This window comes from Macadamia integrifolia, chromosome 2 (assembly GCF_013358625.1).
Source record: "Macadamia integrifolia cultivar HAES 741 chromosome 2, SCU_Mint_v3, whole genome shotgun sequence".
NCBI classification, from domain to species: Eukaryota; Viridiplantae; Streptophyta; class Magnoliopsida; order Proteales; family Proteaceae; genus Macadamia; species Macadamia integrifolia.
The window spans coordinates 35,106,195-35,120,214 of record NC_056558.1 but is presented as its reverse complement, the minus strand read 5'-3'; the positions used below and the strand labels follow the sequence as shown (position 1 = coordinate 35,120,214).

At 40.1% G+C, this 14,020-nt stretch overlaps 1 protein-coding gene across 2 annotated transcripts in view; it reads right to left on the bottom strand.

Annotated features, from left to right (window-relative positions):
• Positions 1–86: 86 nt before the first annotated feature.
• The window catches only part of LOC122071929 (probable lactoylglutathione lyase, chloroplastic), a 19,430-nt gene continuing 5,496 nt past the window's right edge, over positions 87–14,020 (bottom strand). Inside the window, exon 9 of one of the 2 annotated variants that reach the window (XM_042636418.1) lies at positions 87–396. In XM_042636418.1, the coding sequence (XP_042492352.1) occupies positions 355–396 (42 nt within the window). In that variant the 3' untranslated portion in view covers positions 87–354. Of the gene's footprint in view, positions 397–2,017; positions 2,453–14,020 lie in introns of those variants that run through there. The other variant, XM_042636419.1, reaches the window with a different exon arrangement.

Genomic DNA, 14,020 nt, shown 5'->3' with positions numbered 1-14,020 from the left:
GAATCCGTCTATGCTGCATTGTCGCACCAACATGATGACATGATAAGCATAAGTCTGGGAGTGAGGGGTTGAAGACTAGACTTTCATTTGCACAAACAAATTAAATAACTGACAGAAAATGTACACATCTCAAACTTCCTAAACTGTCGTCATACAATGGCTTGGGAGGTGTTTATTACAACTATCGTGCAAAATGATTTGTTATCTACAAAACGGGCGCTGATGCATTCTCTCATGTGGTGACTAGGGATGAATATATCCAGTGTAATGCGAGATTTAAACATATAAACCACAGAGAATTGGAGCTTGGATCCAGTTGAAAATAGCTTGGTATGCATAATGATGTTTCCAACGTCACTCAAATTCCTTTAGAAAATCAATGTTATCCACAAAAACCTGCATTGAAAGAAGAAAAATGAGACTGGGAGGAATGAAAAAAAAAAAAAAAAAGGCAATAGAAACCAAGAAGAAACAACTCCAACCACAAGAAGATAGCTTCTTAAAAGAATAAGCAAGCAAATAAATGCTAAATATAAAATAGAGGAAGGTTTCTGGCACCAACACTCGTTGAAACCACTTGGATTTGTCACTGTCCACCATATCTCCCATGCGGCAGTTAGAAGGTTCTCAAGCTTTGGGGAGAACTTATTTATGTTATCCTCTAACAATGTGTCAACTATCGGCTAGTTCAGCTTCATCAAATGTCAAACATAATGGTTTGGAAATTTGATGGAAAATTCATAATCAAATTTTGTATGGCTAAACAAAAAGAAGAAAAGATTCCTAACACGGAAGGAGACAGTTGAGATGGAACACCAAATCTAACATGTGGCAGAAACAAAGGATAACCCATCTATCCAGTGGTCAAACAAAACAAATCAGTCCTCTATGTAGCAGAAATAGCCTCAGTACCAGAAATTCTTCTCCATAAAAATTATCCAAGCAGAACAATTTTTTGACCAGGATCCGTTGCTGCAAAGCAAAGAAGTCCAGCATAATTGCCTGATGGAGAAAACGACTTGGAACATTGAAGAAGGGAAAGCAGTCAACGGGTTTGGAAAATCAAACCAATAAAAGGACATTCATGTATGCAGGGACACCTAGGTTCAATGGTACACAAGTAACGTGTCAATATTCCCCCAGTCCCACCCCATATGAGTTTCCCTCAAATGGCACCGCTGAGCTTCAATTCCAAGGAAATCAAAAGATCATTTCCATGCCAAGCTGAAGTTCTCATTATAGCAACTTTTTAACACCTAATACTTTCAATAGGACCCACTGCTTTTCTCCACAAACAAGCAACCCAAAAGAGAGAAAAGAGGGGGTGGGAAGGAGGGAAAAAATTGAAAGCAGCATCAGAAAAACCTTCCCATTTTTATGTAAGTTAATATTATTCCCTGGACTGCAGCCTGGGAGGTTTTGGGTTGGATTGCTTGAGGGACAACCCTAACCCAGCCCTAGGTAATTAAATAACTTTTTTTTTCCCGATTAGTAGGCCATAGGCACCAATGAGAGTTGAACCTAGGTGTATGTTACATAAGAAACATACCTGCAACCAAGCTGACTCCCAGAGTATCCCCGGGGTCAGTTTTCAGAGATTATCTGTTAGTATAAGAGCACAGTTTCGAATGGTTCTTGCTTGGGTTTCAGAGTGCATCGGATTAGCTACCTAATCCTAAAATCTCGAGTTGATCCTTGATCATATGAAGGAGTTCTCCCAAGTATACCCTCTGAAATTATTCCTGATTCTTCCCTCTTTATTTGAATACCAAAATTGTCCTTAACTAAATCCCCCTGGTCTTGTTTATCCTCCCCAACAGGGCTCTAAACTTCAGGTAGTTACAGAATTGCCATTGGTTCTCTATCTTCGAATTCTTCTTGCTTTGGTGGGCCCATACTGACCCATAATCAAGGTTGTTGAACCCGGGATCGCCTATGACACTCACTTTTTTTTGCATGTGATAAATTCCTCAAAACTTGAGAGCTCCTAATGTTAAAGCAACCACGAACACCAGACTAAGCATAGAACGAGAACAAAATTATTAGAAAAATGGTAGGATAACAAAGATCAATATGTTCAGGCAGGGCAGTCAACAAGTAGTCAGGTATTGAAGTACACAACAAACTAAGGCCAGTTAGCTGGATCCACGTTTAACTTTGGAGCCCAGGACATAATAGCAACGGTTGTAAAACCAGGTCTCAAATCCAGTTAAGTCAAGGTCCCCTTAAGCTCTCACAGGCTTACTGGCTCAAACCACCATATACTATCATCTTTCATCCCCCCCCCCCCCTTTTTCTCTGCTAATGGTAATAGACTTTAGGCCCACCAATCTTCATCTTTTGACTTAATAAAAAAAAAAAGGAAAAGAAAAGTCCAGGTCCACTTCAGGACTTCAGGTAAGCTGTTGGTAATGGGGTATTCAAAGTCACTTAAGGATTAGGGGTAGAATGCCTGAAAAAATCAAAATCGCAGCAAGTTAGGAACCAAACCAGAATTCAGATAAATCTTATAACATATTAAAGATAGATATGATTAGGCTAATTCTGGTTGAATGGTATGACAAGCATGAAGAACAATCTAGCAAAGTTAAGGAGCAATACTAGAGTCAGATTTAGAGACGTTGAAGAAATAGACTAGCACTACTTGGAAACACAGACACAAACAGAATTCGACAGCTTAGTTTCAATGGTTCAAAAGAGTGGATTGATCATGATTTGATTTAATAAATAAACAGCAACAAGAGAACTTAACAGTAGCAGGTAATCAGATTTAGGAAATCAGACCCAGAAAACCGAGTGTTGAAGAAGTTGAGTTCCATTAGGAAACCTCAAACGATTGGTAATCTGAGATAAAAAAGAATCTGAAACCAGTAACTGTTTATGCATGTCGATAGCAGGGTTTATGTAAGAATCAAGTCTAAACTGATCTTGAAGGAATCATAAACTTGACTCAGAATATTCTAATAGAAATATAAATCCTAGGTAAGGGAAATTAGGAAAAACTGACCTATGCGATTTGAGATTAAGAGAATAGAGGAGAGATGTTTCAATCAAGGAATCCACCTGAATCTTTACCTGGAACCACCAATATTCCAGTTACTGAAACTCACAGTAACCCACTTCTGAATCCACAGAAATAGCACATCTGAATCACACAGACGTAAGCCTGAATCCACAGACGAGCAAAGAAAAAGCTTCTTCATTCAATCTTCAAATTTGTTGGTGGGGCATAGCTAAACAACAACAAACTCAGCCTTATCCCAAATTAATGGGGTTGGCTACATGGATCTGAGCAAGGACAAAACAGGAAAAATAAAAGTGAATGCAGAGTAACACAATAACAACAAAAAAGTAGAAACTTGGCTTAATGGGGTCCATTACATTGATCTTTACCCACTAATCGGCTTTATTCGAGGTCATACTTGGGACAAGACCTAAACTGTGCATGTCTTTCCTCACTACTTCTCCTATGGTCATTTTAGGCTTGCTCTAGCTCTTTTATATCATTCAATCTAAATCAGATCACTCCTCCTTACTGGTGCATCCCCATGCCTCCATTGAACATGGCCATACAACCTCAAATGACTTTCTCAAAGCTTCTCATAGATTGGGGCAACTCCCAAATCAGCTCTAATATGTTGGTCACACAACACTCCGGATGCACCTCTCCACTTCATCATTCACATTTTAATTCTCTGTAAAATATCATCTTCTATATCACTCTCTTTATTATGGTTGACCCCAAATATCTAAAATAGTCACTTTGCGTTATCTCCCTTTCCTCAATTTTTACAATATCATTATCCATCCTAGTGTGATTAAAGTTTTTAGGATTGATTGTTCATAGTCACCGTGACTATACTACGCATGAGGAGGACCAAATCGTTATTAGGCCTAAGACAAAAATGTGGTATAAACAAAAAGTTATGGACATCCAAAAAAGGGGTATAGTGCTCCAAGGCCACGATTTGGTGCTTCCATCAGAAAGTAATAATTATAGCATTCCAGACCTCTCATATTCTCCATCCCCCTTCTGGAGCTTGCTTCATCCCATAAAGAATGCCCCTAGCGTTACATATCAAATAGTTCGTCTTTGTTCTACATTAAACCTCTTGATTCCAAGATAGAACTTCGTTATTCCAACTTAGTGTTAATCCTTGTTTTTGTCTCATCCACCAAAACAATATCGTCAGCAAAGAGCATACACCGTGGAACTTCGTTATGAATGTTCATGGTTAAGTCATCCATGATAAGTGCAAACAAATAAGGGCTTAAAGTTGATCCTTGATGTAGCCCAATAGCAATTGGGAATTCACTACCTTGCTCCCACGGTTCTCACACTTGTCACCACGTCATCATAAATATCTTTAATTATACCCACATTTACTTGACACCCCGCTCTTCTCTAGTACATGCCAGATTAACTCTCTAGGGACTTTGTCATAGGCTTTTTCTGGGTCAATAAGTCCATATGGAGATCATTTTTGCCATCTCTAAATCTTTATATAAGCCTCTTGAGTAGGTAAATAGCTTCTGTTGTGGATCTACCTGGCATAAAACCAAATTGGTTCTTTAAGATAGTAGTTTCTCTTCTCAAATGGGTTTCAACAACCTTCTCCCACAATTTTATAGGATGACTCAATAGTTTTTATGCCTCTATAATTATTGCAATTTTGAATATCCCCTTTATTTTTGTAGATCGGAACTATAATGCTTCTCCTCCACTCATCTGGCGTTTTCCTTGTACTCGTAATCTTGTTAAAAATCTTGGTTAACCAAGATACCCCGCATAATGTTAAGCTCTTCCACACTTCTATTGGGACTTCATCTGAGCCTGATGTCTTTACCAATTTTCATCTTTCTTAAGGCTTTTTTTAACTTCATCCACTCCAACATTTTATAATATATATATATATATATATATGACATGTGGTGTCTTGGTGGATAATGTAATCTTTCGGGCTATTCCTATTTGTACTATCTCCACGTAGTAGATCGCAAAAAAAAATTCTCATCTCATCTCTTTATAATGTTTCATCGCTTATTAGCACTCTACCATCATCACTTTTAATACATCTAAAATGGTCGAAACCCCTACTCTTTCTCTCAATTAGATCCCTTCCTTTGTTTTCAAATTTTAATAAAGGTCATTTTTCCCCTTCCTTTGGTTAGGCATAAGCCTTACATATATTTGAATAAGACTTCAAAAAACAAACTCAAACTAACCCAAACTCCTCCAGCCAATAGCTTGCTATGGAGGTAGTCTGTTGCTACTAAAACTCTTCATAAAATAAAAAAAGAAACAACTTAAAACAAGACTGGACTCATAAAGACCTAATCTAGCGCAACTAAAACACTTTAATAATTATAATTAAAAATACAGATATATGACTACTAGACGCCATGATTGGGTGAACCATATATGGTCCATAGAACAGAAACTGAACCAGAAAAATGGTTTAAAAATGAACGAAACCTAACCGCAAGCCATTCTGGCCTGTTCCTTCTCTTCCTTCTGCTGGAAGTGCTGAAATGCTGCATCAGTTGGATGTTGCAAAAAACTATCACATACGGTAGGGTTTGAATAACTTACTATAAAAGTAACCAAAAGGATAACTACAGATGCAACAACTTGTTAGTGACGATTTTTTTACTGTTGCATTTTCTTGCCACATTGCATATTTGAAATGAGCGTGGTTAGATTGTTGTAATAGAGGAATTCCATTACTGTCATGGAATCTGGAAGTGATTTTAAAGTTCAAAAAATTAAAAGAATGCCATGACTATAATGAAATTTAATGGCACTTAGCCACTTATGTATTTTGTGAAACTCTGAACCCACGTTTATGGAACTGCCTCCTAGTTTTAAGTTGAAAATTGTTATGGCAAGTCATTACAAATACAGAATGTCATGAGCTAGATCCTAACTAAAATGAATTAGAAAATGAAGTGCTGCAACATAACATACTATATTAGTTTTTCACCCATCAACTTGCATGTGTCAAGATCCAACCCACACTAACCACAACCAACTGATGATCAGTATTCAGCAAGGAACAACATGGAGAAGTCCAAATCCGAAATCCATCCCATTGCACATCCATTTTCCACAAGATTGGATCCTAAACTCACAACCTTTCAGAAATTCAAAATCAATCTAAGTTGGATAGCATCAGTACTAATTAGGGAACAACAATTGGAAAGGATCTTTTTTACAGTTGGATAGGATTAGACGAATCCTAATAGATTAAGCTTTTTCTAAGAAAAAGAAAAATATGATACATGTATTGATAATTTGGTGCTCAATCATAGGCATGGTTGTAATGGTGCCAATGCAATGGCCAACTGCCTTGATGCCTAGAGAGGGCGGGGGTGACCAAGGCAAAGCAATATTTGCACAATAATTCATAACAATTCCATCTTCTTCTTCTTCTTCCCCTCTTATCTGGGGCTGTCTTGGGCATCTAAGGGACACCTCATTGACTAGGCTGTGCCTTAACTACAATCATAAAAATTAAAAACTGTAGCTAGCTTGATGGTTAAGGCTAAGATTTATGATAAAGAGCGTCTTATGTTCAAGCCTCCTAACAACAAAGATGTAAACTAATTTTAAACATGTGCCAAACAGACCAGTTAGGCCCAAAGTAACCAAAATGTTGGAAGCCTGAAATAAGAGGTTCCAGGGGTCTCTTCAGCATCGTGCCTGGAACCGTACATTAATACTTAAATTTCAGCAGAAAAAAAAAAATGTACTGATAGCTAAGCTAGAAAATCCATCAACATTTGCCATGCAAAGACACAACCATGATACGAACTAAAATACTGCAATAATTTTTCAGTTTGCTCCATTTCCCAAGCCAGAAACCTTGTATTAGTTGGTAAATGTCTTTTCTCAGAAGAAAAAGAATTTGAAAAACCAGACTTGACCCAACCAGAATTCAGTTGGATTAACTGAGTTCATGTTGAGCCCATAGTTGTCACGGCATCAATCAAATCGATCCAAGGCGGTCGAGGGGTGGCTAACCGATTTGGCGATGAATCGCCCATTATGGCATTGTCATGGCGGTCAAATCGCCCATGTGTCATTTTTTATTTTCCCTATTTTCTAAAGTTATTTAGTATGATACTTTTTTATTTCCCCTATTCTCTAAAGTTATTTAGCATGCTACAAGCTTACAATATATATCCTATAACATATGAAACCAACATTAAGCAACATCAAATCATCAAAAATCAACATAGCCCTATCAAAATCACCCTATATTTTACAAAAAATCGACTACCTAGTAAATCAGGCGTGACCTGGCATCCATGGAGGTGCCATGGCGACGCCTATCAGCCAATGGCGACCGCCATTTGTGAGTCGCGTAAAATCGTAGCACTGCCATGAACTTCTTTTTCACCCAGGACGCCAAATTGCCGCCTTGGCGACGCCATGACAACTATGGTTGAGCATGAACAAAGTTATTCTGCTTAATTTTTTTTATTACTATATAACCTTCGGTGAAGAGGTAATAGGAAGTGTCAGCACCTTAGAGTGACAATACAAGATCTAGCTGTCTAATATCCAGTTGCAATTGCCAAACATAGGCCAACAAAATCATTTAAACCAACCTCTATGAAGATTTCAGTGTCAAAAGATAAGATGTCTTGAGACAATAGGGAAACATTCTAGAAGACTTGTACAACACCCAACTTGGTGTTTTATTGGTCAAACACATAAAAGACAAAAGGCAGCACCTGTGGAGATTGCAGGCACCAAAATAGCAACATCTGGACAGCATGCAACATGCTGGATCAATGGCACCTTGAAGGATCTTCTAGAGTCCCATAATAGGAACTAAAATACTGCAATAATGTGGAGCTGCTATGTTGGTTCGATGGCCGCAAAGGTGGACCAGCATAGGGCAAAATTGGGGCCCAGCAAGGTTGGCTCGATGGGGCTAAACCAGGTCCAGACTTGGGACAGAACTGAACCATGGTTTGGTTAGTTTGAGTCCGCCTTTTGACAGCCTATCTACATCATATTCTCAGTTAAAATTCTGTGATAGATAAACCTATTCCTTAGCTGTTGTTTGGAGCCTCTTATTGTATCTATTGGGGTTGATTACATCTGTAATCAGCTTGACATTAATTGGTATCAAAGCTATGGTGGAGGAAGGCCTCAACCACCTAGGTCCTAGTAATGCTCTTACTATAGATGTGTAATAGTTGACAGAGAAGGTTGCAAACATGGAGCGCAAGTTTATAGAATTTATTGATCAATCAAGCGAAAAGTAGTCCGCTGTAAACTGTGCACATGGACCTCCTCTTCAACCAGACCAATGGGTAATCCAAAATGACCATTATGATGATGAAGAAGATGATTATGATGGTAACCATTGGCAGTGAGACGACAAGCACAAGGTGTAGACACCCAATTTTGTCACCCTCCCCCGGCAATGATGATACTTGGATGATGGACATGAATCTTCACTTCTAGTTGACGAGATACAATTGACTGTGGTAGTCTCACCCTGACAGCCCCCAACTCACCAGAAAACCCTAAAAACCCAATGCAAGAAGAAAGAGGATCCAATTTTGACTTTTTATATACGAAGGAATCTGTCGAAAGTGACCATACGAATGGATAGTACTCGGAAATACGATTCCAACAATATATGGTGCGTTAAAATCGGACTTACGGATCTCTCGTAATCATTCCCGAAAAGTGGCCTCGCATGCGCGTGCACACCCTTGTGCATGCACGTGCACGTGCACAACCCCGTGCACACCCGTGCACATACCCACAAAACCCCGCCCATACATGCACATTCTCATGCACACACATGGGCGTCACCTATGCACACAACCCCCTAACCCCGCCCATGCATGCACACACTCGGGCACCACCTATGCATGCACACGTGCAACACCGACACATGCAACCCTACACCTATACACTACCCAACCCTAATCAACCCCAATCAGTCTAAACCAGCCCTGTTTAAATCCCGACCAACCCCGATCAAACACGATCAGCCCAATCTGGTACCGACCGACCCAGCCCGACATTGTACAGAACCCTGCGGCTCTGTTTAGTGCCCTTTTTAGGGCTGTGCAGCCCTGGACAGACCAGCCCGGTTCATGGATTATTTTCCCGGCAGATTTTTCCCCTGGTTTTTTCCCAAAAAATAGATTTTTGGACAAAAATATATTTTTCTGACATTCCCGTTTTTTCCCAGAAAATCCAACTGGCAGTCGGGTTTTCTGTTAGAATCCCATTTTTGGATAAAGATCCTTTTCGGCACTCTCTCGCAGAATTTTTCCAGCGCTTCGATAGATTTTCCAACATTGTCATATTTTCTCAAAAAATATTCCCGACGGTCGGGTTTTCTGCTAAAATCCCAATTTTCAAAAAAAAATCTTTCCCGACATTTCCGAAAGTCATTCCCGGCACTTCCAAAGATTTTCTGACACTTTTGTATTTTTTCTAGAAATTCCCCCGACAGTCGGGTTTTCTAGTAAAATCCCAATTTTTGTGAAAAGATTCTATTTGCAAGAAAATATCTTTTTCACTTTCAAAAGCAAGAAAATATCTTCACTTCCCATCACACTTTGAATTATACCATTGGAGAATAGGGAGAGCTACCTCCTATTATCCTCTGGGTAAAGAATGTGTGTCCTCACCCCATTGGTTTGCAAGAAAATATCTTCACCTTTTTGGGTGAAGAAGGAATCTCTTCAAACTTCGAAATATACCACTAGGCGATAGGGAGAGTGCCCTTCTATTATCCTTTAGGTAAAGATGTGTGCCCTCACCTTATTGGTTGGAAAAAACTATAAATACCCCCCTCTCCTTGAAAAAACACACAAAAAGCCTCCTTAAGAGCATTCTTGTAGAGAAGCTCTGCCCTCTCTCCTCCTCCCCTCCCCCTTTGAGTTTCTTCGGGTCTTCAGAGCGATCTTCATCAAGACCCGAAATCTTGTTCCGATCTTCGAAGTGTTCTTCGGGACTTTGAGGATCTTCAATCCAAGTTTTAATTCAATCCATTTTTTTGCCAAAAATAGTATGTTTTTAGCTTCCCTCCTTTAAGTGTTCTTGGTTTTTACCAAAAGTAGAAATCCCTCCCCCCTTGAGGTTCTTCGGGTTTACGAAGAGATTTTTGTCAAGATCCGAAGTTCTGTTCGGATCTTCAAAGTGTTCTTCGGGGCTTTAGGGATCTTCAATCCATTTTTTAGGTCAATCTATTTTTTGCCAAAAATAGCCGTTTCCAACGGAAGCTCTGCCCGAGTGCCCCAAGAATCTTTTCAAAAATAGTCATTCACAGCGGAAGCTCTGCCAGAGTGCCACCAGAATCTTTACCCGAAAGTAGCTCATCCCTAGCAGAAGCTCTGCCGAAGTCAACAGCCTAAAAGTAACCAATCCTAAGCCGGACCTCCGTCCGCAGATTACTACAATCAACATCTCTGAAACCGAAAGTTGAAGTTCAAGACCATCTTCCCCCGAGCCGAGAGAATCCACGAGAAAAGTCAGTATCAATCAGGGGCCCACCCCTCTTGACCCGAAACACGGGTCAAATTCAGGTATAATCTCGCTCCTCATTTAAGCATAATGTAGATATCTAATTAACCTTGTTTTAGTGTACATAAATAGTTGTTTTTATTTAATGTACATATGCTTGATAATTTGGCCATGTATGCGGAATAGGAATAATATTGAAAAATGTTCGTTCTTAAGCATCTAGTAGGAAGACCGGTTGAATCGGGTAGATTAGGTGCCTAACACCTTCCCAATTCTACAACCTGACTCTTACCCTAAATCTCTGGACCATACCAACTTCCGGGCCCTTTTCTCAAGAATCGAGCGCACTCTCGGGTCCTATGCCCACAATCATAGGTGACGACTCCACACCCTTTTTGTATGATCCCAATCCCCCCCATATTGGACTATCATCAAACCCCGTCTTTATGACGAACCCGGTACAACTACGAAATAAGCCTCCACGTATTTTCGAGCAGCGATACAACAGCGCGGGGCCCACAGAAGCACACACAATACTTTCCTTATCCACCCCAAAGGATATTAAGAGAGAGGAGAGAAGGCCCGAATCCGACGGAGACACCTTCCCCTGAACGAGGGGATGAGAGATCCGGATCCAAGGCCCGCTACCCTCACACAAGGTGAAGCTGGAATTTACAAAAAGAGAAAATTGCATTGCCACCCCCTGAACTTCGGTCCTTATTCAACGCCACCCCCTGGACTTTTCGAAATGTCAAAGCCACCCCCTAAAAATTCAAAAAATTCTAAATCGGTCCCTGCCGTTAGCCGACCGTGATAAATGAATAAAAACCGGTTAGTTTTTTTATAATATACCCAAAATACCCCCACCTATTGTGAGAGGACAATATTGCCCTCTCTTTTATTTCCATCTTCTAAACCCATCTCCCATCTCTCATCTCTCATCTCACTCCTCTCACTCACTCGGCCGGACAAGAAGAAAAAGACGACGACACCCCCTGCAACTCGATTCTCTTCCCTTCGGCGTCCGATTCTATTCCCTCCGGCGTGCGATTCTCCCCACTCCGGCATCCGAACCTCTCTCCCAAGCTCAACACACAATGACTGTTGAGTGACGGACGCCGATGACCTTCATCACGACAACCTGCACTTTAGGCTTGGGACCAGGACCGCGGCTTTTTTAAGCTTTTTAGTGGTCTTTGAGGTGGACGATTGCAGTGGCCATCTATAAACAAATAAATAAATGCCCACAAGATTTGTTGGCCTGTGTCACTGTGTGGGTCTGTGGGGTAGGAAAAAGTAGCTTTCAACTGATAGTCCATGGTTGCCCCAAAGGTCTGTTCTAGCAAATCTTTGCCCAAGACCTGAAGCTGAGGGTGATGCAAAGCCTCTGGATGTATTACGTCCTCATCAACCATCACCTCAACCAATCCTGCTTTCTTCATGAGTTTGAGATGGAAGGAAGGAAGGAAGGAAGGAAGGAAGGAAGGACTGGTTATTGAATGGAAAAGAATTCATTTGAATAGAATTGATTTTACAGAATTTCTAAATACAATATCGATTAGTTTATCTCAATAAGTATAACCCACAAAATAATTAAGAATTTTCTATTTAACTGTTTGTAATCATCATCTCTGGAACTGCTTCTCTGCATCTTCCAAAGTCTCTATTAATGTTTCGTCCGAACTCTCCGATTCGATCCATTCGAACTCGTCATTCCAGTCTTGTAATGCCAAAAATCCCCTAGAAAAGTCTTTGCCGCATCCAAACTCGGGAAGTATGTTGGTTCCAAGAAGATCTGCATCAACGCATCGCTAGATTCCGCAGAGACCACTCCTCTGTTCCCCTTCACTTCCAAGCTTCCCATCACTATCATGATAAGTTGTCGATACGAGAAGAAGAACAAGAACCCTACATACCTTGGGAGAGAGGTTCGGACGCCGGAGGGGGGAGAATCGCACGCCGGAGGGAAGAGAATCAAGTTGCAGGGGGTGTCGTCGTCTTCTTCTTCTTCTTGTCCGGCCGAGTGAGTGAGAGGAGTGAGATGAGAGATAAGAGATGGGAGATGGGTTTAGAAGATGGAAATAAAAGAGAGGGCAATATTGTCCTCTCACAATAGGTAGGGGTATTTTGGGTATATTATAAAAAAACTAACCGGTTTTCATTCATTTATCACGGTCGGCTAACGGCAGGGACCGATTTGGAATTTTTTGAATTTTTAGGGGGTGGCTTTGACGTTTCGAAAAGTCCAGGGGGTGGCGTTGAATAAGGACCGAAGTTCAAGGGGTGGCAATGCAATTTTCTCTTACAAAAAATAATGGGAAGCATGATCCCATTGTTTTCCATGACTAGCTAAATGCATTGGATGACTACTTCAAGTGGTTTACTTTGACCGAAGAATGCAAGATGCAGCTGGCCACTGCAAAGCTCACTGGAGGAGCCAAAGATTAGTGGTGCACCCATGAAGGAAGATTGACCCGTCGTTGTATGGAACCAATCACTTGGGAAGAGATGAAGGAGATTCTCAAGGAAAAGTATTTGCCTCCTTACTGTTGATGCAGATTCATCACCGAAATAGGCTTGTTTTATTAGGCATAAGCCTAAGGTTGGGTTTCATACATGTTGGGCCTTTGATCCCTTGCGTTTTGAGTGCAATAGGCCACTTTTATGGGCCTAAACTTGGGGCTTTAAGGTTGCATACGGGACTAACTAGTTGTTTCCTTTTTAGTTGGGTTCAATTTAAGTTGTTAATCTTTGTTATTTCTTAGGAGTTAAGTTATTAGTTTCTTTTTCCATTGTTTCTATTTTCAGTTTTTAGAAACTTATGTAATAGGCAATCAATTGTGGGGTTTCCTATTTAATGAAGAACTATGATTGGCAAAGCCAACCAAATCCTAAACTGCATGATAATTATCAAAGAACAACCAATAACCAAAGTAGAACAGCAATACAAATAGATCAAAAATAAGGAAGCAAATCAGTTCTGGAAATCATAAAAATTAAAAAATGCAGCTAGCTTGATAGTTAAGGCTAAGATTTATGATAAAGAGGGTCTTAAGTTCAAGCCCCCCTAACAACAAAGATATAAACTAATTTTAAACATGTGCCTAAAGGATCAATTAGGCCCAAAGTAACCAAAATGTTAGAAGCATGAAAAAAGAGATTCCAGGGGTCTCTTCTGCATCTTCCCTGGAACCATACATTAATACCTAAATTTCAGCAGGAAAAAGAAAAATATGTGCACTGATAGCTAAGCTAGGAAATCCATCAACCCCTGCCATGTAAAGACACAAACGAACAAAGTAATTGGAATGTAGCCTAATTACTAAATTCTCTAAAGATCCTGAATGCTAAACAAGAGGAGTTCTTGGTCCTAATTGAATTCCATCACTGAGATTAAGGTTCCTAAAACTAATTTGGGTTGGGTAAAATAAAAATAGGAACCAGACACGAGATAGATCTTCCAAAGAACAAGGCTTTTTTCGAATAAGCCAATTCATTTGGGACCCTCCAGATCCA